Source organism: Microcaecilia unicolor, chromosome 2, assembly GCF_901765095.1.
Source record: "Microcaecilia unicolor chromosome 2, aMicUni1.1, whole genome shotgun sequence".
Taxonomy (NCBI): Eukaryota; Metazoa; Chordata; class Amphibia; order Gymnophiona; family Siphonopidae; genus Microcaecilia; species Microcaecilia unicolor.
Window position 1 is genome coordinate 426,396,100 of NC_044032.1, and position 27,116 is coordinate 426,423,215.

At 43.8% G+C, this 27,116-nt stretch overlaps 1 protein-coding gene across 1 annotated transcript in view; it reads right to left on the reverse strand.

The window, feature by feature from the left end:
• The window catches only part of TACR3 (tachykinin receptor 3), a 299,133-nt gene that overhangs the window by 73,463 nt on the left and 198,554 nt on the right, over positions 1-27,116 (reverse strand). The window contains exon 4 of the mRNA XM_030192157.1: positions 878-1,074. Coding sequence (XP_030048017.1) covers positions 878-1,074 — 197 coding nt within the window. The remainder of the gene's footprint in view (positions 1-877; positions 1,075-27,116) is intronic.

Consider the following 27,116-nt stretch of genomic DNA (forward strand, 5'->3'; position numbering starts at 1 on the left):
GTGGGCATGAGGTCGGGGAAAAAATGTTGGCCAATCGACTGGTTCAGATGGAACTCTGACACCTCCTTTAGCAGGAACTTAGGGTGCGTGAGGAGGACTACTCTGTTGTGATGAAACTTAGTATAAGGTGCATCCACTACTAGGGCCTGAAGCTCACTGACTCTCCATCAATTTTGTGGCAAGAGGAATAGAATCTATAGGAATATAGTTACTAACTTCCTGCATATTGCCATTCATGTTCTTTGGAACTGGGTTTAGAATAGTATTTACTCTATCAGATGGAAAAACATCTACTCGAAACTGTATATTAAACCACTTAGTTAATAAATGAATAAATAGTAGTGAGAAGCATGTTGCATTAGATATGTAGGGCAAACATTCAAGCAACATGATGATTTAGCAACACGATGATCCAGCAATGCTTTCCTAGTGTCATTAATAGTAATTTTCTCAATATGAGGGGTTTACAAGCCATTTACCGCCGCAGGCTGAATATTATCCCCACAGATTTTAGTGTTAAGTCAAACCATATCATGAGCTGATTAGCTCACTTTTTCATTTTAATCAACTTGTTTACGGTTTGATACAAAATTCCCTGTTACTGGAAAAAACTTTCCGGTATCAATTACACAAATGCATTACTATATTGACATCTTTTTAAGGCATATTCTGCACTAATGCTGGTATTTAGAGTCTGCCCATGCCATTTAATGCTCTTGTTTCAACCAAAATTTATAAAAACAGTAAAACAGACTATTTTCAAAATAACCACTTAATGCAATATAGATTATTATAACAATGAAGAATACTAGGATTATTCTAATTTACCTATCATTTTATGCAGACATTACTCTTACATAACAGAGATGGCTCTTACCTTCTGTTCAAACAGCAGTAGATGATGGGATTGTACATTGTAGAGCTCATGGCGAGCCAAAAACTGGCCAAGTAAATTTGCTGGATATATTTCCATCGTGTCAGTTGTTTGTTAAGTGCAGTGACTATGAAGTAAATGTGGTAGGGCAACCAACATATTGCAAATGTCACCACTACTACAATCATCATTTTTACCACCTAAAATGAAAAAAAATAATATATATATATATATATATATATATTTAATGTACATAGTAAAAATATCTTTCCATGTAAGTCTTTTGAAGAAAATACATTTTATATTTCCCATTCAGCAAATGACCTTTGCAATTAATGATCACAGCAAAGTCAATCAAACTACTTCTAGCCTTACTCAACAGGTTAGAAAGCATCCAGTTGCATTATCACATTTCTGGTCCTAAGCTATATTTCTGGCCAAGAGGGTGAGATACCTTTCATAAATGGTCTATTTTCTTCCTGACCAATGCCTTTACCTTGATGAAGCCCTCACTGTCATTTGTATGTTTAACTACTTTACCTATCTATGTATGTATTGGTTTAGAACTTGTATCATTGTTAAAGAATGTGCTTTTTCTATCAGCTTATGTTATCACTTGATAGCTCATCTTTTCGTAGTTGTCAACTGAGGCAAATTTCTCATTTCCAAATCCCCCACATTTTCCTTGATATAATATCAAGAAAGCAAGCTTACTTCCAAACCTATGTCAATGATTCTTCCATTGCTTGCACCCTACATTTATCGATCCTGTAATATCACAATGGTAGGAAAACCCCTAAAGATTCAATATAAGCTGGTGATATGATTTATCTATTTGTAATATAAATGAAGGATTAATTCTATCATCTACTCTCCTTTCATATGCAAAATGTAACCTCATTCATTTTTCTTGCCCAAATAAGGCAGAAACAATTATCTTCATTGCCAGGGTAGTCTACTGGAATGGAAATAGCGAGACAAAAAATAAAACTATGATACTTTCTTTTACTACACTAACAATACATTCCTCGATTACCATTTACTGAATCTGGTCCTTACATTGTAAGCACTCTGGCATAGGGAAATACCTATTGAGCAGGAATGTAAATGCTGTGAACGCACACCCTTATTTACTAATCTTTTCCAGGCACATGTAGGACTATTATACGGCAGGTTCCTGACTCCCATGGACTGGTATATCAAGGTGCATTAAAAGCTCTTCTATTACTGCACCTTGATAATTTATCCCCTATATACTACTTTGCCAGACACCATAGTGTGTATGTGTGTGTGTGTGTGTGGAGTGGGGGGATAGGGAGGGAGGGAGAGAAGTGCTGGAAACCACCTGAGAGAGGAATACGGAAGGAGAGAGATGCTGTACACCACCTGGAAGGGGGGGGGGGGGACAGGAAAGCAGAGAGATTCTGCAAACAAACAGAAAGGGGGAGGTAGTGAAGGGGAGATGTTACACATCACAGAGAAGGGAAGAGGAGAAGCTAGATGTTAGGGGGAAGGAAGTGATGGGGAAGGGCCTTGAAACCCCCTGGGGGGCTCATGCCTGAATATTTGCCTAGGGTGTTACTTATCCTTGGGCCAGCCTTGCATTAATGAGTTGTTATGCCTGAGTTAGCAAGGGAGGAGCTCATTAATGCAATATTTATATAGACTTTTGCACAAAGTATGTTTTGCATGAAAATTTACTACCATGCAGTGACTTCACAAAAGTACATTTTGCGCAAAAATAACACAAAAGCATGCAGTTTTTGCATATTTGTAGGTGTTTTGCATTATTTTTCATACAAAAACCGAGCTATTTCTCTTTTTGTACATAGGGTCCTTTTACTAAGGTGCGCCAAAAAATGGCCTGCGCTGGTCTAGACGCGTGTATTGGGTGCACACAGATTTTTCAGTGCACCTGCAAAAAAGGTCTTTTTTTGCCGAAAATGCATGTACGGCAAAATAAAAATTGTCGCACGTCCATTTTGGGCCTGAGACCTTACCACCACCCATTGACCTAGCAGTAAAGTCTCACAGTTAACTGGGCAGTATTCATCAGTGTGCGTACAATGCCGATTACCGCCTGATTACCGCCCGCATGCCAGAAAATAAAAATATTTTCCAGGGCATGTAGTAGACACGCGTTAAAAATAAAACAACAGCAAGGGCCACGCGGTAGCCGGGCTGTAACTCACACTTGAAGCACGTAGGACACATATACGCACCTATGCGGCTTAGTAAAAGGGCCCCTTAATGAGATCACCCAAATCATATTACAATATTAAAAGCATTCCCATTGTGAAACAAAGAACCCCATTTTGCATCGGGGCTACGTGTGGGAAATGGGATGACAACATTCATACTTCCCTGATATTGGCTTAAGACAGTGCCAAACACAGAGCTTTTTGTAAAACACATAAGGATGCTGAGAAATACAAAGGATGGAAAAATACAAAGGAGCCGCATTACTTGGTAGCTTCAACTTATAAGTGATGGAACTTATATGTAAAGTGGCCTGATTCCAAAAATAATACTTAGAAGTGGCTCCAATTAACCAACAAAAATCTTTATGGCAAAAATAAGCAATGCAGGATTGAGGAAAATTATACCTTCACATCCTTCTTTAAGGTCCTGACTGAAATGAGCACTTATATGAACTGTACACATGACTTGGAAGAGGTGCAAAAGCCAATGGGAAAATTATGTTTCATAAATATGTATTCTCATTGCAAAATGTGAATCAGACATAAAGGGGATTATTCTATTAGGTGTCACCTAGTTTTAGGCACTAACAACACACATAAATGTTGTTTTTAGCCACTTACGTGCATAAATGACCTCTCGTAAAATATCAACCAGCCTAAAGTTGAGGAGTAGCCTAGTAGTTAGTGCAGTGGACTTTGATCCTGGGGAACTGGGTTTGATTCCCATTGCAGCTCCTTGTGACTCTGGGCAAGTCACTGAATTCTCCATTGCCCCAGGTACATAATAAGTACTCGTATACAATATGTAAACTACTTTGATTGTAGCCACAGAAAGGTAGTATATGACGTCCCATCCTCTTTCCCATGTGTACATTATAAACCAGTATGATTGCTAACATCAATATGCATTTTCAGCCAGTAGGTGCCTACTTTCCTTTACAAAATAGCAATATAGGCACCTTAAAAGTGCATCCTGTGCATTCTGAGATCACCATTTACATGTGTAGCCAATCTATATGCATGAATCATGCTATTTGCACACATAGGAGCCATGCAAGGCTTCAAAACTGACCTCCAAAATATCATAATAAACTATTTATTTATGACATTTTTATCCCACATTAGTCTAAGAAGAGCTCAGGTTTATGTGGCCTAAATTACAAACATCAGTAGAATGGTACACGTTTTGAAAAGTATCAGTTCTTATAATACATCATATAATATTAGGTTGAAATTTAAAATGAGCTATTTTAATATAAGGAACAATAATCTTGAAATACACAATTCTATATTGAGAACTAATTGAATAATAAAAGCAACTAAGTTGACAATTTCAATATAGAATTGATAACTAAGGAGACTCAACTAGAATGATAGTGAGTAAAACTATACTAACAGGCTCATTTTCGAAAGAGATGGATGTCCATCTTCCGACATAAATCAGCACTTGGACATCCAAATCGGTATAATGGAAACCTGATTTTGGATGTCTCTAACTGTCCAAATTTCAAGGGGGTGTATTGGAGGTGTGGTGAAGGCGGGACTTGGGCGTTCCTAAGACTTGGACGTCTTTGAGCCATAATGGAAAAAAGCAGAAATGTCCAAGACTAAAACTTGGACGTTTTCACCCGGAACTGTTTTTATTGCGAATAAGGCACAAAAACCTGCCCGAAATGACCAGATGACCACCGGAGGGAATCGGGGATAAGTACATATAAGTACATAAGTATTGCCATACTGGGAAAGACCAAAGGTCCATCAAGCCCAGCATCCTGTTTCCAACAGTGGCCAATCCAGATCACAAATACCTGGCAAGATCCCAAGAATGACTTCCCCTTACTCCCCCAGTGGTCACTAACCCCCTTCCATCCTCAAAAACATCATTAAAAATATTGATTGCCAGCCTCAGATGTCATGCTCAGGTCCATGACAGCGCATGCAGGTCCCTGGAGCAGTTTTAGTAGATGCAGTGCACTTCGGACAGGTGGACCGAGGCCCATACCTCCCTCTACCTGTTACATTTGTGGAGGAAACAGAGAGCCCTCCAAAACCCACCAGAAACCCTCTGTACCCACATACAGTGTCCCCTTCACACATAAGGGCTATGGTAATGGTGTACAGTTGGGGGTAGTGAGTTTTGGGGGGCTCAGCACACAAGGTAAGGGAGCTATGTACCTGGGAGCATTTCATCAATTCCACTGCAGTGCCCCCTAGGGTGCCCGATTGCTGTCCTGGCATGTCAGGGGGACCATTTTACTAGAAATGCTGGCTCCTCCTACGTCCAAAAATGGCTTGCATTTGGACGTTTTAGACTTGGACATCTTTGGTTTTTGAAAATCGCTGAAAATCAAAGACGTCAAATGTAAGGACGTCCAAATCCAAGGACGTCCTTGGTATTTTTGAAACAAAAGATGGACGTCCATCTTTTTTTGAAAATGACTTTTTCCCTGCCTCCGAATTTGGACATTTTACAAAGTCGTCCAAATTCCGACTTAGACGTTTCTTTCGAAAATGCCCCTCTAGGTAATATTAGATACAGTAGGTAATCCTTAATTATAGAGTGATCAAGTAAGGATTTGATTATCCAAGAGATAGGCAGTAATTAAGAGAGATAGAATATGATATAGAACTATGCTGTTAATAAGAAAAGACACTAAAAACAAAACAAACATGTTAAATATAAATACAGAACAAAATGGCATAACTTCAAACACTGCATAAATATATACACCCTAATCCTATATATGCACACCCAATTTGTGTGCGCACTTTAATTGACAAACAAGCCAATTAGCGCTAATTACTGGGCACTAATAATCAATTATCAGTGTGAATTGGCATCAATTTAAATTTGTGTACATGTTTAGGCGCTGGGATACATGCATAAATTTTACCTGCAGCTCCGAAAAGGTGGTGTAGCCATGGGAGGAGCATGGGCAGATCAGGGGCGTTCCTTGAATTTGTGCACAATGCAAAAGACTAAGGGAGATCCATGCCTAATTTAGGCATGACAATTTACACCAGATTTCAGTTGGTGTAAATCCTCATGCCCAAAATCGGGCCCAGATCCCGGCACCAAATGGAAGTCTATAACCAGCCACCAGCTCTGAGCACCATTTATAAAATAATGCTTAGCAATATTTTTTATTGGTGCCACATACAGAATTTGGTCCATAATAAACCAGATGAATATTTACTTATGCATTTTTTCTCTTAAATTATCATTTTTAGGCAACATAACAGCAAGCTTCAATATTTCCATTTCTATTTTAATGACACATATATATCATGCTATTTGATTAAGTAAAAGCACATGAATATTAATTTAGCACTGATATAAAATTCTAGCCAGTTTGCAGTCATGGGGACAGGATGATCACAGAGTCATACTGTGCGACTGTCCATTGGCATTGTTAATTGCAGTTTTAATGCAAATCTGCAAATAAGTGAGATCAGTTCTGAACCAAAGCTATTTCCTTTCATAAAAAAATAAAAAAAACTAGAACAATCTTGTTGAAAGGTCATAGCAGGAGGTTAATGGAAAGAACAAAATGGGAATATTGATCATTTTTTTTTATAGGCATTGAAGCTTTCATCCCAGGATGCCTGTAAGTACAATATGGTCACTATATCAAAAGTCAGCTAATGACCCTGAAAAGTTTTTATGGATTTGCATTATAGCTTGACGAAAAGTTCCCCATCTGTAATATCGCAATTGAATCAACTCAGAATCCTGCTGCTGCTATGAATGTTTGTGGGGCACAAGCTTTGCCCTTCATTTCCTTCTTGGTTAATCATGCAAACCTGCAGTGGTGTCTATAGACAGAAATATTAGCAGTGGCAACAGGGGGGCATGTTAGGTAAGAAGGGGACAAGCCAAAGCAACATCTCTGAATATCCTGTCCACCATCACATTAAACACCCCTCCACCTCCCTCATTTTTAAATTAGCAAAATAAGATACTAGGTCCTCTCCCTCCAGCTAGTTTCAGCTACTAAGTAAATCAACCGCTGTAATTGATAGCATCATTCAATACATTCTTCTATGTAGGAGTGATGTCTGGATTCTCTACAGGATTGGACAGAATCTCAATATAAACCCTACATCTCCAGTTCTATTTCACAAATTCCATATTCCCCAACATGTTCCTTCCAGTGCCAGACACTTTGTTTAAAACAGATGGGTTTTTGTTTGTGTGGTGACTTGTCACGAAATGCCTAGCTATCCGCCAGGGACTACCTCTTGGCCACTTAGAGGGTCTATCTCCAGCACAGCTCAGGTCAGCCAGCACCTGCCATTTGCGCTCTACACTAGCACCTTCCTCCCACCGACTGGGTCCCAACTGCCTCTGGGCAAGTTTCCCGCTCTCAAATTATCCCCAGTGATTCCTATTTACTGGGGCCACACTCCCAGTGGTCCCACAGTTGCTAGAAGGCACTCACACAAACCACCAGGATTCTTAGTCAGTCCAATCAAGCAGAGGCAATAAACTAAAAATGTTTATTATCATGAAAATGAACTGAAAAGGTGCAATCAGCAAAACAATAACAGGTAACTGAAATATTGATCAATTATAAAACTATTTCAACATTTATTTACAAATTCTATATAGTACGTGGGGAGACCAGGACATGTAGCTGCTCATATTTTATCAAATATAACTTTTCACAGGGCCTCAACAAAGAGATCTTTCTCTCTTTTCTCCCTAAGACTGGAGAAAAAGCCAGTATATCCTAGCTGAATAGTGAGCTCTTGGGCCAATCAGAGCCCAGAACAAGTTTTAAAAATAGCTGGCCACATCCTGCAGGTTACCGCTTATCTGTGTTAACTAAAGAAGGAATAGTCAGTTCTCTGTAACGGCTTTAAACATAAACATGCTCCACCTGCTGGCCAAACTACAGAAATACACTTCAAGGAATAATCAATACAGTTTACAGGCTTATAACCCACTGTTTTGTCACAGGCCTGCTTTCCAATAGGGCCAGACACTTTTCAAAATAACACAAAACACTTCAAAAAGGCACTAAAACCTATATAGGAAACATCAGAGCATAACATCCCTAACCCTCCTATGAAAGACAGTGCTATACATATTACACTGGGCTTTATAAATATTACTAGTATAAAAGGCCCGTTTCGGTAGGCAATGAAACGGGCACTAGCAAGGTAATCCTCCCCCCTGCAGCGTCCTTCCTGTCTCCCCTCCCCCCCCTGCAGCCACCCATCTGGTCTCAGGACCCCCTCCCCATCAACCCTCCTCTGCCCCTGTAGCCACGCATGTGCAGTGGCCCTCCTCTCTCCCCTGCTCCCTCTGCAGCACCCATGTCCAGCGACTCTCCTCTCCCCCTGCCCCCCCTGCAGCCACCCATGTCCAGCAACCCTCCTCTCCCCCTGCAGCTACCCATGTCCAGCGACCCTCCTCTCCCCTGCCCCCCTGCAGCCACCCATGTCCAATGACCCTCCTCTCCTTTCCCCTTGCCCCCCCTGTAGACACCCATGTCCAGTGACCTTCCTCTCCCCCTGCCCCCCCTGCAGCATCCCTTCTGTCTCCCCTGCCCTCCCCTGCAGCCACCCATCTGGTCTCAGGACCCCCTCCCCACCTCCTTCTTCCGTGCCCCCTCTGCAGCCATCCATGTCCAGCGACCCTCCTCTCCCCCTGCAGCCACCCATGTCCAGCGACCCTCCCCTCCCCCTGCCCCCTCCAGCCACCCATGTCCAACGACCCTCCCCTCCCCCCTTGGCACATCACCCAAACCCCTACCCCCCCAGCGCATCACCCAAGCCCCTACCCCCCCTCGGCCACATCAACCCCCTCGCCACCTGCAGCTGCCAATACTAACGCTGTCCGGCCACTGCTGCATCTCCTGTTGAGCAGCAGCAGCCGGTACAAAAAGAAAAAAGCAAAAAAAAGATTTTAAACCTGAAACACGGCTCCGTAGACAGCCATCTGGCATTGGCTGTCATCTCTGCAGCCGCTCCTCCTCTCCCCTCTGACGTCGCTGCGCTCCTCTGGGGTCTTTCTGCAGGGGCAGTGACATGGAGGGGAGAGGAGGAACAGCTGCAGTGACGACAGCCAATGCCAGATGGCTGTCTACGGAGCCGCGTTTCAGGTTAAAAATCTTTTTTTGGGCTTTTTTTCTTTTTTTACCGGCCGCTGCTGCTCCACAGGAGAAGCAGCAGCGGCCGGACAGCGTTAGTATTGGCGGCTGCGGGTGGCGAGGGAGTTGATGTGCCTGAGGGGGGGTAGGGGCTTTGGTGATGCGCCGGGAGGAGGGTCTTGGGTGATGCGTCAGGGCGGAGGGGTTTGGGTGTTGTGCCGAGGGGGAGGCTCTGAGAGCTGATTGGTAGGCACGGGGAGGAGTAGGGAAACACGCGGAGCGTGTTTCCCTACTCCTCTCCCTGCCTGGCTCGCGGTTTTGCAGGGCAGGGGCTTTGGTGTTGCGCCAAGGGGGGGGGGGCACTGACAGCTGTTTCCCAGGCAACTCCCCTTGCCTTGGAATCAGCTGTCAGTGACATCACTGACGTCAGTGCATTCTAAACTGCCTAGCAGACCACCTCTGAGGGAGCCACGGTACCAGACACATTAGAACGTTGGAGGTGAGAATTATTATATAGGATGACTTGGAAACTAGAACAAGCTGTACTTTTACACATTTCTACACAGACACTATCCCCCTCATTCTATAATCTCACACGCAAATTTATGTGCCTTATGGCACATTTATATGCATAGGTTATAGAATAGTAGCAGTTAGGTGTGCAAGTTCATTGGCTAATTAGGTGCAAACTGACACTAACAATCATTAATTGTTGATTATTAAAGTTAATCAGCCCTAATTTCCAGTTACATGCATGATTGCACAGGTGCTAATGTATTTAATGTTAGCATCTAAATTCTGTAGCACATAACGATGAGAGTTAGTATTTAATTGCCGTTATAGAATATTAGTGCTAACATTAAGGATAATGTACTAAATTATGTGAACTCTAGAAATGAGGCTCCATGTGCTAAAACACAAGACAGGGTCGTTATTTGCAGCAGTATGTCCTATTTATTATTATAACACAGAACGCCCTGCTTGTGAAGTTTTCTGCATTTAAAGGGAATTTGATTTCAGATGCTGTCTTCCACGTGCAAAATTTCATTCAGATTAATAGGGCCCTTTTGTTAAAGTGTGCTAATCAGTTAAGGGGCAATTCTAAATTAGTACACACTGTTCATTCACAAGCGGACAGCATGTGCTAATTCACATGTTAACTGCATACCATGAGGTATCATATCATATCAGGAGGTGAGAAGTGGGGAGAGATTTAGTGCACTCACTGTGCACTGTCATTTATGCAGTTAGTGAGGGTACACTTACTGCCTTCTCAAGAGGCGGAATTAACCCCCTAATTCTATAAAAGTCACCAAAAATTGTGCACGGAAATTTAGTCATGCCCCTATTTGTGGGTGCAATTTAATAGAATAACAAGTCAATTGGTTCCAATAATTGGCTTTTTAACAAGCATTCATTGACACTAATTAGATTTAATTGGGACTTATGTGCATAAATTTTGGCACAGATCATATGCGGCCTGAAAAAGGGGGTGTGGAACTGGAAGGGTGATGGGCATTTCAGGGGGGTCTGGGTCATAGATTTGACTTTTGCGCACATCTATAGAATAACAGTGCTCTGCACATAAATTTAGGCTTGGGCATTTGCGCCATGTTTTCGTTGGTGCAAATGGTGGTGTCTAAATTTACATGCGACCTCTCAACTTAATCAACCGAACTTTAGGCGCGGATTATAGAATACTGCTTAAGTGGGGGGTTTTCGGCATCAATTTATTAGGTGCCATTTATAGAGTTCACCCCTAAGTGCATCTCTGCCAATTACAAATAATCTTAATGTGTGTCAAAGAATTTTTCTCTGCATTAACCCTCAGATTGTATAGATGGTACCCAAAATTACCCATGATCCTGGGAACCATGAACACATTAGTTAATGAACCATTACAAATCATTAATTGACTGTTAACAATCAATTATTGATGTTAATTGGCTCTAATTTGGATTTGTGCATGAATCTAACTGGGTGAAATTCTATAAAGATCCGCGGCCAAATCCTTTTGGGCATAAACCAAAATGGGGCACGGCCATGGGAGGGTAATAGGCTGGTCAGGGGCATTGCACAGAATTACATGAAATGATATAGAATTTTGGGGCTGCATATCCAAGTTTTTACACCAGGTTGCAGTTGGTGTAAGTCCTCTTGCTCAAAATTGGGCACCAGAATATATTGTGATAAGGAAGAGGCTATCCTACCCTGGTTAGGCCCCTAGAGGGCGCTGTTGCCCTAAAATGTCCAGGGAGAAGGGCTGGGTGAGTTGCTAAAGGGAGCCAATAAGGGGAGGTATAGCTGGAGGTCGCTAGGACCGGGGAGAGTCCTGGAGGTGGAAACAGGTGCAACCGGTTAGGGGCTGGGTCCTGTGTGGCCATTAACTACTTAATACTCCACCTGAGTGGGGAGGAAGAGAGCTAGACAGTGTTGCCAGGTGGGCGGTTTTACCGCCCAATTGGGCGGTTTTCCGCGACCCGCCGCGGGAAATTTTTGCCCGCGGCGGGTTGCGGTTTTTTGGGCTGCTTTTTGGGCTTTGGGCGGTTTTTTGGGCTGCTTTTTCGGCCGCAGTGGGCGGGGTTAGCGACGTTTTTGGGCGGGGTTAGTGACGTGGGAGGCGGGGCCGATGACGTGGGAGGCGGGGCCGATGACGTGGAGGCGGGGCCGATGACGTGGGAGGCGGGACCGATGACGTGGAGGCGGGGCCGATGACGTGGGAGGCGGGACCGATGACGTGGAGGCGGGGCCGATGACGGCGGGGGCGGGGTTGATGACGGCGGGGGCGGGGGTGATGACGCGGGGGCGGGGGTGTCAGGGGCGGGGTTTGAGTTTGGGCGGGTTTTGGGCTGGATTTTGGGCTCCTTTGGGCTGGAAAAATATTTTCCACCTGGCAACCCTGGAGCTAGAGCTAGCAGCGGAAGAAGAGAGCTGGTAGCTGGAGCAGGAGGTCCCCATGTGAAGTACTGGCTGAGCCCTTTGGACTGGTGATGAACTGTGTGCAAAGCAAGGAAGCTGGCTGGGGTAAGAAGGCCCTAGAGTGCCAGGTAGAAGAACTATGGGTTCAAAGAGGTACTGTGTGTCCCAGCTGAAAAGACTGTGTGTCTAGAGCTGGGAAGAGGGACTGTGTATCCAAGATGAAGAGACTGTGTGTCTAGAGCTGTGTGCTACAAGGAGGGACTGTGTGTCCAGGGACTGAGTTAGTACTGAGCCCAAATGGCTGTGTGAAAGGGCTCAGGGGGAAGAAATCTATGGATATTGAACTGTGCAAGAAGAAATGTTTAAAATGAAAGATTGCACTGAGTAGGAAGAAATGAAATGGTTAAGCTGGAAGAACTGTGTAAGCTTGTGAAAGTGTTTTAAGGTAAAAGAAGTGTGCCCCAGAGGCTGGAATAAAGATGTGTATGAAAATAGCCTGATTGGTGAGACCTGACTATGTTTGCCTTTTGAGAAGCAGGTCACCCTGAGCAGAAAAGGGTAGTAGATCAATTTGCATAAAATCTGCATATTGAGAACCAGCTCACCCTGAGTGAAAGAGGGAGCTGGGATCCTGAGGTGGGAGCTTCATCATCACAATAGCCTCATCATCATTTTCACAATATGCTAAACACTATTCTATAAAGTGTACTCAAATCAGAGTGCCTTTTATGGAATAGCGCTGTGTTTATTTTTCCCAATACCTAATATTTTACACCGTTCACTGAATCCAGTCCTAAGTGCATATGTGCCAATTGTGAATAATCTTAATGTGTGGCAAAGATTTTTTTTCTCTGTATAAACTGCATGGTGATATGCTGGGCACATCTCTAGCAGGTTCCACTCAGCTTTTGCACTTACTGCATGCTCATTTTTGCTATTACAGCATGGTAAGGGCAAAAACGTACTGTACTTTAGGGGCCCAATAGTTAGTAAATACTGCAATGCAAATTCATGTGAAGCAGCTTACATAGAAATCACACTAGCTTTAGCGAGGGAATTTTGCAATAAATTATATCTCAGTAAGGAATAGTTTTAAAAATCTTCCTGTAAGTAAATATAGATGCCACTTTCCAATGCAGGAGTAAAAAAAATAGCCTGCGAAATTCCGAAATTCTGTTCACAAAACAGGACAGTTTATCTTTGAGGGGAAAGAAGTAACAAAATTTGGAAAAGAGAAAAAATTGGCTAAAGCATTAATTTAGTGGGTAATTTAAAGTATTAAACTTCAGGAACTCAATGTTGACAGAGGAAAGATTAAGGAGAGGACAAACTTAAACCTAAGGATGATAGACTGATATGTTGCAGCACAAGGCAGTGGATTATGAAAAATGATAAATGCAGATTCTGTAAAATAAAACTGGAAATGGCAGGGGTGGAGTGAAAATGGTCTGGGCCCCCGGGCACTGAGGGTAGTCTGGGTCCCCTGCCCAGCTGCTGTCTGACACCACCCTACCACCATGCTTCTGCCCCACCTACTGCCACGGCTGACGCCCCCATTGTCCCAGTCCTACCTGAAGGGCCCTGGTCGTCTAGTGGTCTCTGAAGGGGGTGAGGAGCATGTTCTTCCTGCCCACTGCACTGCCATGTTTTCAGAATGGTGGCCAAGATGTCTCACGGTAGTCTCGCAGGTCTCAACAGTGTTGGGAGACTTCCACAGGGAGTCTCGGCTGCCATTTTTAAAGTACAGTAGTGCCGGGCAGGGGGAATAATGGCAGCACAATGGGCAGGAACGACATGTCCCCCCGCCCCCACCCCCGCAGAGGTCACTAGATCAGCAGCAGCGTGCCATTAAAGGTAGGACCAGGGCATCTGGGCAGAGCCTCTGGGTCTCCTAGAGCTTCTGGACCCTCGCGCAGTGCCTGGTTGCCCGAATGGTCAGTCCGCCCCTGGGAAATGGTTGCTGACTGTGACAGGCTGATGTCAGTAGACTTGTATATAGAAAGACACAACAAAGCAGCAACGCTCATCCATTGGAAATCATAAATACTATGCTGGCAACTGTAGAAATTAGAACCGTAAAAAAGACACCATAAAGAAGTGCTTAGCATCAGTTCTATAATGGTGCTTAGATGTGCGCAAGCCGTTATAGAATGTAGGTGTGAGGTGGCACTGACGTGCCAAAATTTAGGCGCAGCCACTTATATCAACTCAATGGCAGGCCTAAGTGGGTGTGCCGATGTGCACCATGCCATGTGCGGAATCTATATTATTCTATACATTATGTACATCACTAGGTGAAACACTCATGATATACCCATGCTCTGTCCATATTAATGCCCCCATGCAGTTGTGCTCTAAAGGGGGGGGGGGGGGGAGTCTATAAATAGTGCTCAAAATGGGCACTGAAAAAAATTGATAGAACCACACATACCCCTGGATTCTATATATTGTGCCAAGCGTATTCTATAACAACGTACATAACTTAATTGGCTTAACAAGCTAATCAGCATTAACAAGCAATATTGAACACTAATTGGCAATAATTACAATTTACACACACATCTCGCAAAGCGTATTCTGTAACACACTGCACCCAAATTTTAATACACGCAGACAAAAGGGGGCATGGTTTTAGGCGGGGAAATGGGCATTTCATGGTTATTCCAAAATTTACAGGCATTGTTATAGAACTTGACCCTCTGTGCCTACATCTACACACTGGGATTTATGCCACGTTTTCATTGGTGTAAATGAAGGTGCGTAGTTTTAGGCGCTAGGATATTGACTAAGCATATTCTATATACCACACCTAAATCTTAGGCGCCGCTTTTAGAATATGCTTAGGCGGAAGTGTTTTCCACATGGATTTTTTAAGCGCCAATATACTGAATCTGTCCCATAGCGCCAATTCCCATGCCTAACTGTGGAAAGGAGACTTATGCCTGTTGAAACCTGGTGTAAATGCTGTTGCCCAAGTTAGGCACACTGAAACAGTATTCTATATCTACGAGTGTAACTTTTTGGAATGCCCTTGACACACCCATGTCCCTCCGATGGCTGCATCCCCTTTGGGGATATGCACTATGGGAGTTAGGTGCCCTGCCTTGAAGCCAGATGCATACGCAAATTTTAAAGAGTGCCAATGAATATCAATAATTGGTTGTCAGCACCCAATTATTGATGGTTAAGAGCCCTGTGATAGCGTGGCTAGCAAGCAGGCATGGAACCCTCACAGACACAGGCAGAGCGTAGTGTAAAGTCAAGAGAAAAGTTTACTGGTGAACATGTAGTCAAAGCAATACAGTCTGTTCTTGTCACAGATTCAGCTCAAACCTGAGTGGCAACACTTTCTCTCTTAACAGATCTATATGGTTAGACTCTGTCAGCACATTTCTAGTTACTCACACATAAATCCAGGTCTGGTCCCAGCTGGGACACGGAGGACCTGGGTCTTCACAGACGGTACTCTTTTACCTTTGAAGTCTTCTGGTTCTTCTCATGCAATCCCTGGGCATCTACTTCTTAACAGAGGGTGCAACCTCTGAGCTAGGGCCACTCCTCGCTTCTCTGGGACTCCCCCACAGGTACTGTAGTCCGGCCAACACTTTGGCATTTAGGCATGCCCACATATGCCAGCCATAGACCTGGCATAAATGGATGGGTCAAAATGTATGCTAGTACTATATAAGAACACTTACACACATAAGTGTACTTATAGAGTAGGCTCATGGCCTACATAAAGTGTGTGCCTAAATTGTGGCACCTTGTTATAGAATCTCACCCAATATACATACACAATCATTAACACATAAAAGCATAAAATAAGTTAAAAGAAAACATTACAAAAATGAGAACTCGTACATCAAAACATTAAAAAAAATAATGAACATTTCTTAAAACCCAAATACCAGAAGCTCCCTCCTCCCCCTGCATCCCATTGGTCAGACACAGGCAGCCAATAGGGTACAAAGGAAGGTGGGAGCAGGGAATAGAAGAGCTTCATGCCCACTGTTGGCTGTAGCTCTGCAGTTCAGCAGCATGAAACATCTGATTTACAGTAAGAAAGAGCAGGAGAGAATATTGGGGGTGCTCAACCACCCACAGAGCCAGTGACTATGATGAGGAACATTCCCAGGCTCATTAGAATCAATAATATGACTGCTACGTACAGTGTTGTATAGAAACTAAGTAAATGTAACTAGTGCCTGTACTTAAGTAAAAGTTTTGTTACTTTTACTTGTAAAGAAGTACAGGGTAACATTGGTTACTTTTACTTAAGTAATAATTTCACCAATTTTTACTGCTTTTAGGGGTCCTTTTACTAAGGTGCACTGAAAAATGGCCTGAAGTAGTTTAGGCACGGGTTTTGGGTGCACGCAGATCCATTTTTCAGCATGCCTGTAAAAAAGGCCTTTTTAAAATTTTTGCCGAAAATGGACGTGCGGCAAAATAAAAATTGTTGCGCGTCCATTTTGGGTCTGACACTTTACCACCACCCATTGACTTAGTGGTAAGGTCTCATGCATTAACCGGGCGGTAATGACCTACACACATCAAATGCCACTTGACGCGCGTTGCAGATGCGTGCCAGAAAAAAAAATATTTTTCAGACAGACATAACGGATGTGTGCCAAAAATGAAATTACCACAAGTGCTGTGTGGTAGCTGGGTGGTAACTCCAAATTGGCATGCGTTGGACGCGCATAGGCGCTTATGTGGCTTAGTAAAAGGGCCCCTTACTTTTTTAGATTGTAAGCTCTATTGAGCAGGGACTGTCTCTCTATGTCAGGTGTTTAGCGCTGCGTGCGTCTAGTAGCGCTATACAAATGTTAATAATAATAATGCTTGCAGTTAAAAGTAAAAAGTACAAACAGAAGTGAGATGTAAATGATAATTCCTCAGTAAACCAAATGAAACAGCAAAACCGGGAATAGGATTTTGTAATTGCAAATCTCATCACACAAACAGTGGATCAGCTCATCTTAAATGTTGCTGTTCAGTGAATACAGTCTATAAGAACAGTGGAGTTGGGTCATTTTGAAGTAGAGAGGAAGCTGAAGCTGGTAGCAGTTCTTGGTGGACAGATTCTACTACAACGGACTGTTGGTCATCCCATGGAAAATTTCACATTGGGGTGACTGTCGACTGGATTGATATGAGCCTTTAGAAAGGAAGTCTGCTTGTCTGGCATTAAAACAGAAGTGTTAGCGAAGATAAAGATGAATTAGGGTTAGGGTTAGATGCAAGTGATGAATTAGACAGCACTACTTCTAATACAGATGATAATGATGATAAAGTATTCTTTGCTGTACAGAAGTCAAGTGATTCAGACAGAGATTCCCTTGATCAATGCCTGCAGACCAAGTCAGAAGACATCAGTAATACTGCAGTCTAAGCTGAAGGAACTTTTTATCAGACTGAACAATCCACTTTCTGCTAGTGCAGTTGTTGAACATCTTTTTATCTGTACTGAATTAATGACTCACAAGCACACTTGCAAGAGTAACAGTCATTTTCAAAAATTTAGTTTTACTAAAAGCAAAGTGGATTTGTTAGTTTAAGTTTTCTTGGGAGTATATTCTCATAAAGGAGAAAAAAAAAAAGCAAAGTGGATTCAATTGTACAGCAATAAAGTTATTGGGATAAAAATGTTAACAATAATTGTATTCACTGTAGTTGTGATTCTTTTACATTTTACTCAAAAAGTATTATATTATTACATTTGTACCCCGCGCTTTCCCACACATGGCAGGCTCAATGCGGCTTACATAGTAACAATATAAATAATATATTAAACAATAACTTTACTTTCACTTAAGTAAATTTGTTAATATGTTTTTCACTGTACTTTTACTTGTACTTAAGTATTAAAATATACATTTACTTTGACCTAGTAGTTTGAACAGCACTGTCTACATACTTCTGATTGCTCACTTACAAGTCATTACTGCAGTTTCCACGTGCCATATGTTTACCATTTGACTGGCGAAAAGAATATGTGCTGGCAAATTTTGATTAGCAACCTTCATGTAAAGAACCAGGTAATTAACATTACTGCAATCATCGCTTTGGCTCTATTACCTAGGAAATGAAATGCCTTAGAAAGAAAGTTGCTGGAGAGGACAATTAGTGTTTCTGAAAACAAAAGTGCTCATGACTTCCTTCCTATCCGCACCCCCAGTGCATTGTACTTCTGGAGCCGGCATAAATAAATTGTGGGCTATTAATCAGGTCAGTGGCCCAGCATAAGATGAGGGGAAGAAGCCGACTGTGTGAACCACAAAAGTAAAACGGTCATCACATGCTCATGAGGATCCCTTGCAGCTGTGTGGGGCCAGGCAGCTGCTCTGTTTGTCCCCCACTAATGCTGGGCCTGCCCTTCACTGCCTCAGATACAAACTTAAGATGGTAAGCCCTATGAGAGAAGGAAAATACTGTACCTGAATGTAATTTCTCCTAGAGCTACCAATCTAATGCAATGGGCTATATTTGTTAAACAACTGTCTAAATGTACTAATAGTATAAACCACACTGTCAGTTATACTTATTTATTTATTTATTTATTGTATTTGTATCCCATGTTTTCCCACCTCTTTGCAGGCTCAATGTGGCTTACAATATATCATGGATAATGGAAATAGCAAGAGATATACATTTGGGTTTACAGAAGGATTTTGGGTTACATGGTCATGAAGTACAAGATAGTGGCATTACAGAAGACATCATCAGACATTAGGAATAGAATATACTGGTGTAAGAGAGACATTGTGAAACAATGGACGTGTTACGACGTTTGTAGGTGTATTTGGAGATATTACATATTTTATTCTTGAAAATATTTTATTACTTGAAAACTCTTCAATAATTTATTTATTGCTTACAAACCATGCTAAATCAATATATTATTACTCCGGGCATCCTCATACACACTCATACCCACACTTAAACTTTACAGCACTAATAGAGCAGACTCACTAATACACATTCCAACTGACTGCTCAAAATACCCATGAACCCAGCAAGCTGCTTCTTTTAAAAGTCCATGCTGCAGAGACTGCTGCTCCTCCTCAGTCCTGGATATTCCAAACAGAAACCAAATCAATCCTTTGAGTCCTCAGCTCTTGTGCTAACTCCGCTTCCAATCCTTTGATATGCCCCAGACTCTACACAGTCTGCGTTTCACTATAACAGCGTCATCAGGAGTCGGCGTTTTTGCAGGGCGGGTGTGTGGTGGAAGGTGAATTTCCACCGTCCTGCAGCCATGAGATATGTTTAATCACTAATTGTAGGACCCAACTCCCGATGACGCTAAATTACTAGAGCTACCAATGAGAAGACACGAGTTAAAAAAACTAAAACTTTCCTAACCCTTATCAGGATTCAAGGACGTGGTGATTAACATGCGCATTGCACAGCAAAAAAGCAAGCAGACCTGGGAGATGTGTTTAGGTCAGAGAAAGAATAAACATAATGCACGCTGATTGCATTTTAAAACGTACACGTGCTATTTTCAAGAGACAAAATAACTGCATGAAAAGAGAGGCACAATTTTCTGTAGGTCTTTCTTTTCTAGAGAGAAATTTCCATTTAGGAATGGATACACTGTCTGCAGGCACTTTGCAACTATGTAAGTACATTTGAAATTGCCCCTCTTTATTTGCTCTCAAATTATGATTTGGCAATAGTACAACCACAGTTAGCAGGAGAAAATAGACTGAGAAAAAAAAATGATTCTTTTTTCTAAAATGATATTGATAGAAGCTGCTGTGAAATGTTTACTGCTTGTGCTGGAATCATGTAAAATATCCGATGAAAAATCTAAGCCATTTAATACACCATTTTAAACACCATTTTGACCTCTTTGTTATGAATTAAGCAGCACTGCATAAAGATGAAAGCTTGTATTGCATTGCTTATCAAAAATATTGTTTTCATCTGAATTCACTGCATAATGTTATATTCTGCAAACACTTTGGCATATCTACATTTCCTCTCATTATAATGCATTATTATAATGTATCTACAAGCTCTATTGTGCCTGGATGAAATATGTATTAGTCCTTTGTATAATCCTCATTCCTTCTCATTTCATAAACTTTAAACACAGTATAGTTCAAATCTCGGTGTGACTTCTTGTTCCAAGGTCAATATTCATCCATGCAGTGAACACTGATTAATTTCTTTGACTGGGTGACCAGAGAGTTGGATCAAGGGACAGCACCTTTGAAACAGTTCTGCATAGGCAACTAATAAACAAAACTGAGTGCCCTCAGTATGGGCCCTAAAGTGACTGACTGTGTCAGGGCTGCTGAGAGACTAGGTCGGGCCCGGGGCTAGGCCACCCCACCTCTGCTCCCCTGCTGCCCCGCCTCCGCCCCCTCCACCCCTCCACTGCCCCTGTCGCTCCCCCCACTGCTGCAGTCCGCGGTCTCACCTACCTGCCTGCCTCCACGGCTCTGGGCCCCCTTCATTCAAAGCGGCAGTCGCAGATCACGTCTCTTCTGGCCTTCCCTCCCTGTGTCCCGACCTCGTCTGATGTAACTTCCGGTTTCTGCGAGGGCGGGACACAGGGAGGGAAGGCCAGAAGAAATGCAATCTGCGACTGCCACTTTGAATGAAGGGGGCCCGGAGCCGAGGAGGCAGGCAGGTGAGACCGGGGACTGCAGCGCCAGCGGCCTGACCCTAGCGCTGGGCCCCCCTTGGAGGCCCGGGCCCGGGGAATTTTGCCCCCCCTGCCCCCCCTCTCGGCAACCCTGGACTGTGTTAGGAATTGGTTGAGTGGAAGGTGACAGAAGGTAGTAGTAAATAGAGCTCATTCTGAGGAAAAGGATATTACCAGTGGTGTGCCGCAAGCTTTGGTTCATGGGCCATTTCTTTTTAACATTTTTGTAAGTGATAAGGTTTGCTTCTTTGCGGATAATATCAAAATCTGCAGTAAGGTAGACATCCCTGACAGTGTGGATAACATGAGAAAGGACTTAGCAGTGATGTTCCCAGATTGGCTGTTGTGCCCCCAGCAAATCACCCCCCCCCCCCGTAAATTCCCCCCCTGTGAATCACCCCTCCTCAAATCACCACATATCCCTGGCGCATCACCTCCACCCCCTCCCCCCAAAGTGCATCACTTTTACCTCCTGGGGGTGCAGGGAGCAGTCACGTGGCTGTTGAATCTGCTAGTTTTCCGCCCCAGAACAGGAAGTAATGTCAGAGGGAGCAAGGAACCGGCGGAGTCGACAGGTACATGGCTGCTCCCTGCACCCACTTGTAGCATGCACCCGGGACGGACCACCCGTACCGCCCTGCCCTTGGTATGCCGGTGGGACTTAGTGAAGCTAGCGGAATGGTCTGGATTTTAGCAACTTAGATTTAATGCTAAAAAATGCAGCATCATGCATTTGGGCTGCAAAAACCTGAAGGAATGGTACAGTTTAGGAAGTGAAGAACTTTGGTGCATAAATGAGGAGCGGGACTTGGGTATGATCATACATGATGATCTTAAGGTAGCCAAACAGGTAGAAAAGGTGATGGCAGGAGCTTGAAGGATGCTTAGGTGCATAGGGAGAAGAATGGCCAGTAGGAAAAAGGAGGTGATGATGCCCCTGTATAAGACTCTGGTGAGACTTCATTTAGAATATTTTGTACCATTCTAGACAGTGGCGTACCAAGGGGGGGGGGGGGGGGCAGTCCGCCCCGGGTGCACGTCGCTGGGGGGGTGCCGCGCGCCGGTCAGCTTCCTTCTTTTCCATGCTCCCTCCGCCCCGGAACAGGAAGTAACCTGTTCCGGGGCAGAGGGAGCATGGAAACGAAGGAAGCTGACCGACGTGCACCCGGGGGGGTTCTTTTGCCGGGGTGGGGGGGGGGTGTCCTTTCGCCGAGAGGGGGTCGCGCTGCACCGGGGGGGGGGGGGGGGGGGGGGGCGCTGCACCCGTACCTTCAAAAAGATATAAACAGGATGGAATCTGTCCAGAGGGTGGCTACTAAAATGGTCAGTTTTCTTCATCACAAAGCATATATTTTGGAAGAAATGCAGGAGAGGGGAGATATGATAGGGATATTTAAATACATGTGGGACATAAATGTACAGGAGACAAGTCTCTTTCAATTGAAAGGAAGCTCTGGAACGAGGGGGCATAGAATGAAGGTGAAAGGAGATAGACTCAGAAGTAACCTGAGGAAATGCTTCTTCACAGAAAGGATGGTGAATTCGTGGAACAGCCTCCCATCGGAAGTGGTGGAGACGAGAACAGTATCTGAATTCAAGAGAGTCGGGGACAAGTACATAGGATCTCTAAGGAAGTGGTAGGGAGAGTAGATGTCATGGATGGGCAGACTGGGTATTTATCTGCCTTAGTCTAACTTAGAGTTTTTTTCAAAGTCTACTATATTCAGCGACACTATCAATTTAGATGGTGTCTCTGAATATGCATGTATAAAATGAAACATCCAAGGCAAACATTTCTAGTTGCACCTGCACCTATTGCCGCAGAACCATGGCTTGGCCTTGCTCATCTCGGTCCTGGGGGCTTGGGTTGGCGGACAGCGCAACTGTGTTGTGCAGTTTTTGCACGGTAGATTGAGAGGATGGGATAACTTCCATATAGGGAAAGGCTTCAGAGCCTAGGGCTCTTCAGCTTGAAGAACAGACAATCGAGGGAAGATAAGATAACGGTGTATAAAATAAGGAGTGGAGTGGGTTGAGCAGATGTGTATCGTCTGTCAACACGTTTCACAGTACTTGGACTCGGGGGCAAGCAATGAAGTTCCAAAGTGGCACTTTAAAACAATTCTGAGAGGAGTGCAAGTATATCTGGAATTCATTGCCAGAGACCGTAGTTGAAGCACTTGGCTTAGTGGGGTCTAAATAAATAAATAAATAAATAAACATTTAAAAAAAAAGGGGGGGGGGGGTTGTACAATTTCCTGAAGGATTAGTCATAAGTCATTACTAAGATGGACTTGAGGAATTCAATTGCTTATTTACCAAAAAAACAAAAGGTTTGTACTATTTTGGGGTCTGGCCTGGTGGTTACTCTTGGATGGGACGCTATTGGAAACAATATGTTGGGCTCAGTGGGCCTTCAGTATATCTCACTAGGGCAACGATTATATTCTTATGTGGGGTGCTTCCAAGGAGGCAGGTGGTACCGCAATTAGGGGTGGCAGCCATTGTGGGAGGCACACAGATGCATGATTTTGGGTGGCTTTTGAGGGTCAGTTATAATGCTTCTGTTAGTTGAGACTCCTGTTGCATGTATTTAACCTCACGTGTTTGTGGCTATGACAACTGGGGCCTCTTGTTGGTAGTGTTGTACAGGACAAGGGGGGGGGGGGGGTGTGTTGATTAGTGGCACTGCTCGCCCTGGCATTGGTAACAACAGCTTTCGACTGACTCCCTATTACACACCATACATGATATGTTGTTCTCTTTGTTCAACATTACAGTGTGGCAGGTTAGTTTGGCGATGGGGGTTCGGTTCATACACCAGTACGTTTAGGTTTTTATGGGCTGTATTATTATTTCTGCTCAGCATTCCTTATTTCATGGGAACGGTGCTGCTGTGCAGAGGTGTGTGTGCAACCATACTTGGGAATGTCATTGACCTTTGAGTGTTATTGCCCTCAGTGTACTTCCTGCTTCTGTCCATGAGGCGTTGCCCCTTGCGGGGTGGGGACAGGAGGGGAGACTGTCCGGAATGGCAGGGGTTGGAAGTTTGCTGCTTTACAGGGGTTCGGTCTGGGGTGATTGGTGGGTGATGGAGGCTTCTTCTTTCTTTAGCAGGGACAGCATGTGGAGGTCCGCGTCTTGATGGTTTAACCTAGCTGGCATGGCGGGTTAAGGCATTGCGCTTAAGGCAGGACCTCAAAGTTCACCCGGTGGTGTACATTGGGCCCCAACTCAATACAGATGTGGAAGTCCACATCTTGAGGGCTAACCTTGCTGATATGGTGGTTAAGGATTTGGAATTTTTAATGCTTTGGCTATGACTCCTTGCTGTTAAATGGCAGGTAGTTGAGTGCTGCTATTGAATAAATAATGGTATCTGTTCCTATTAGATCGGGTTCTATATGTCACCAATAAACAAAACTGCGGCCTGTTTTATACCAAAGAAAATTGCTGGTCTCAGTCATTGATGTATTGGTATTACAGTTAATTGAATTTCATAATTATATCTGAGGAAAAGGCAGGTGATAGGTCTCGTATCCCTCCATTAATACACATGGAGATGGAAATAGAAAACCTCTGATGTCTTATACACAGGTCAAATAATTCTGTGCAGAAATTCAGGTCTGCTATAAGACTCATCCCCTGGATTCTATAAAGATCACCCAAATGTGGGCTTAGATCTGGGATCCGCACCCAAACTAATTAGTTAACGAGCTGTTAACAATCAATTACTGATGTCAATTGGTATTAATTAGGACTTACACGCAGATCTGCCTATGTGCTATTCTATAACACTGCATGCCTGAATTATCATGCGTGTAACTCAAAAGGGGGTGTGGCCAGAGAAGGGGTATGTGCAGGTCAGGGGCATTCCCAAAATGTAGGCAAAATGTAGGCACGGTGTTATAGAATAGGGTCATTTACACACCCAACTGCCATTTTTTGCATGCCGGCATTTACACCTTGTTTCAGCAGGTATAAGTCATTGCGTCCAAAGCTGGGTGTGGGAATCCGCGCTAAGCACTAACCCCCCAGATTCTATATAGTATGCTTAGCGTTCCGTGCTGAAATCCAAGTGCATTCTATAGTGATGCGTGTAACTTAATTAGCTTAGAGGGGCATAATCAAAGGGGCATAATCAAACGTGTATCCATCTCTAAGGGCGCCCATCTTCGAGGACGGCCCCGGGAAGAGGCGGAGCCAACCGTATTATCGAACAAGATGAGCGGCGATCTTTTGTTTCGATAATACGGTCGGGGCCAGCCAAATCTCAACATTTAGGTCAACCTGAGAGATGGTCGACCTAAATGTTGAGATCGCCGGACTTAGAGATGGCCAGCCTCGGTTTTCGCCGATAATGGAAACCGAAGTCGGCCATCTCAAAATCAGCCAAATCCAAGCCATTTAGTCGTGGGAGGAGCCAGCATTTGTAGTGCACTGGTCCCCCTCATATGTCAGGACACCAACCGGGCAGCCTAGGGGGCACTGCAGTGGACTTCACAAATTGCTCCCAGGTTCATAGCTCCCTTACCTTGTGTGCTGAGCCCCCCAAACCCCCCCAAACCCCACTACCCACAACTGTACAACACTACCATAGCCCTTAAAGGGTAACGGGGGGGGGGGGGGGCACCTAGATGTGGGTACAGTGGGTTTCGAGTGGGTTTTGGAGGGCTCACATTTACCACCACAAGTGTAACAGGTAGGGGGAGATGGGCCTTGGTCCACCTACCTGAAGTGCACTGCACCCACTAAAACTGTTCCAGGGACCTGCATACTGCTGTCATGGAGCTGGGTATGACATTTCAGGCTGGCATAGAGGTTGGCAAAAAAATGTTTTTAATTTTTTTTTTAGGGTGGGAGGGGGTGGGTTGGTGACCACTGGGGGAGTAAGGGGAGGTCATCCCCGATTCCCTCCGGTGGCCATCTGCTCAGTTTGGACACCTTTTTGAGGCTTGGTCCTGAAAATAAATGGACCAAGTAAAGTCAGCCAATGCTCGTCAGGGCCGCCCTTCTTTTTTCCATTATCAGCCGAGGGTGCCCATGTGTTAACCACGCCCCCGCCCCGCCTTCCCTACGCCTCCAACATGCCCCCTTAAACTTTTGCCGCTCCTATGATGGACTGCAGTTTAGGGCGGCCAAAATCGGCTTTCGATTATACCGATTTGGCCGCCATTAGGAGAAGGGTGCCCATCTCCCGATTTGTGTCGGAAGATGGGCACGCTTCTCCTTCGAAAATAAGCTGGTTAATAACCTAATCAGTATTGTTAACAGCACTTAGGCAATAATGAACACTAATTGGAAATAGTTAGAATTCACATGCATAACTCACCAAGTGTATTCTGTAATGCACTGCGCCTAAATTCTAATGCACCCCAAAAAGGGGCATGGTTATGGGCAGGGAAATGGGCACTTCATGGGCGTTACAAAATTTACACGCACTGTTATAGAATATGGCCTTCTGCACCTAAATCTACGTGCAGGGATTTACGCCATGCTTTCTTTGGTGTAAATGGATGTGTGTTGATTTAGGTATTAGACTATCAACTAAGCATATTCTATATACCGCTCCTAAATTTAGGTGCCGCTTACGGAATATGCTAAGGTGGAAATATTTGCCGTGCGGTATTTTAGGCGCTGTATATAGTATCTGGCCCTAAGCGACCTTTATAGAATTGGCAGTTAGCATGGATCTTAATAGTGCCTAACTGTGGGCACCATTTACTGAATCTGGCCCCATGCATAAAGCGTAGGGTGGAAAATCTAGCTACTGGTATCAGTTTTGATGCCTGACTTGTATTAAAGATTTCAAAGGAAAGAGGGAAGACGCTTATATTACTGTAATTACTCAATTGCAAGCGCTGGCAGATAAAATGATGTGCTTAAGGTCAAAATGTGACAGGATAAGAACAGTATTTGAACTGATGAACATCAGGCATTCTCCTGACTCACAAATCCAGTTAATTACCAAAAGCTTAAGTTCAAATTACTTACACGGAATAAAGATGCAAAAGGATGAATAAGCTATGTAATCCTTAGGACAGGTTTATTTTTCCCCCCAAATCATCTAATGAGTACTGGAAAACCTTATGAACATAATAAATCTTTCCAGAGAAAAGCAAGCAAAACGGTTCAGTGACTAAATCAAAAGTCCTGTGAAATGAGAACAACCTAAGGGCCCCTTGTACAAAGCGGCGGCAAGCAGCCCAGCGGTAGTTCCTACCCCCAGAATGCCGTCCTAACCGGTGCTACAAAAATATATTTATTTTTATAGTGATAGTGTGTACCCAGTGATAATCAGGCAGTGCTGCACGCTCTCCGGTTACCGCCGGGTTAGCGCGGGAGCCCTTATCGTCACCTCA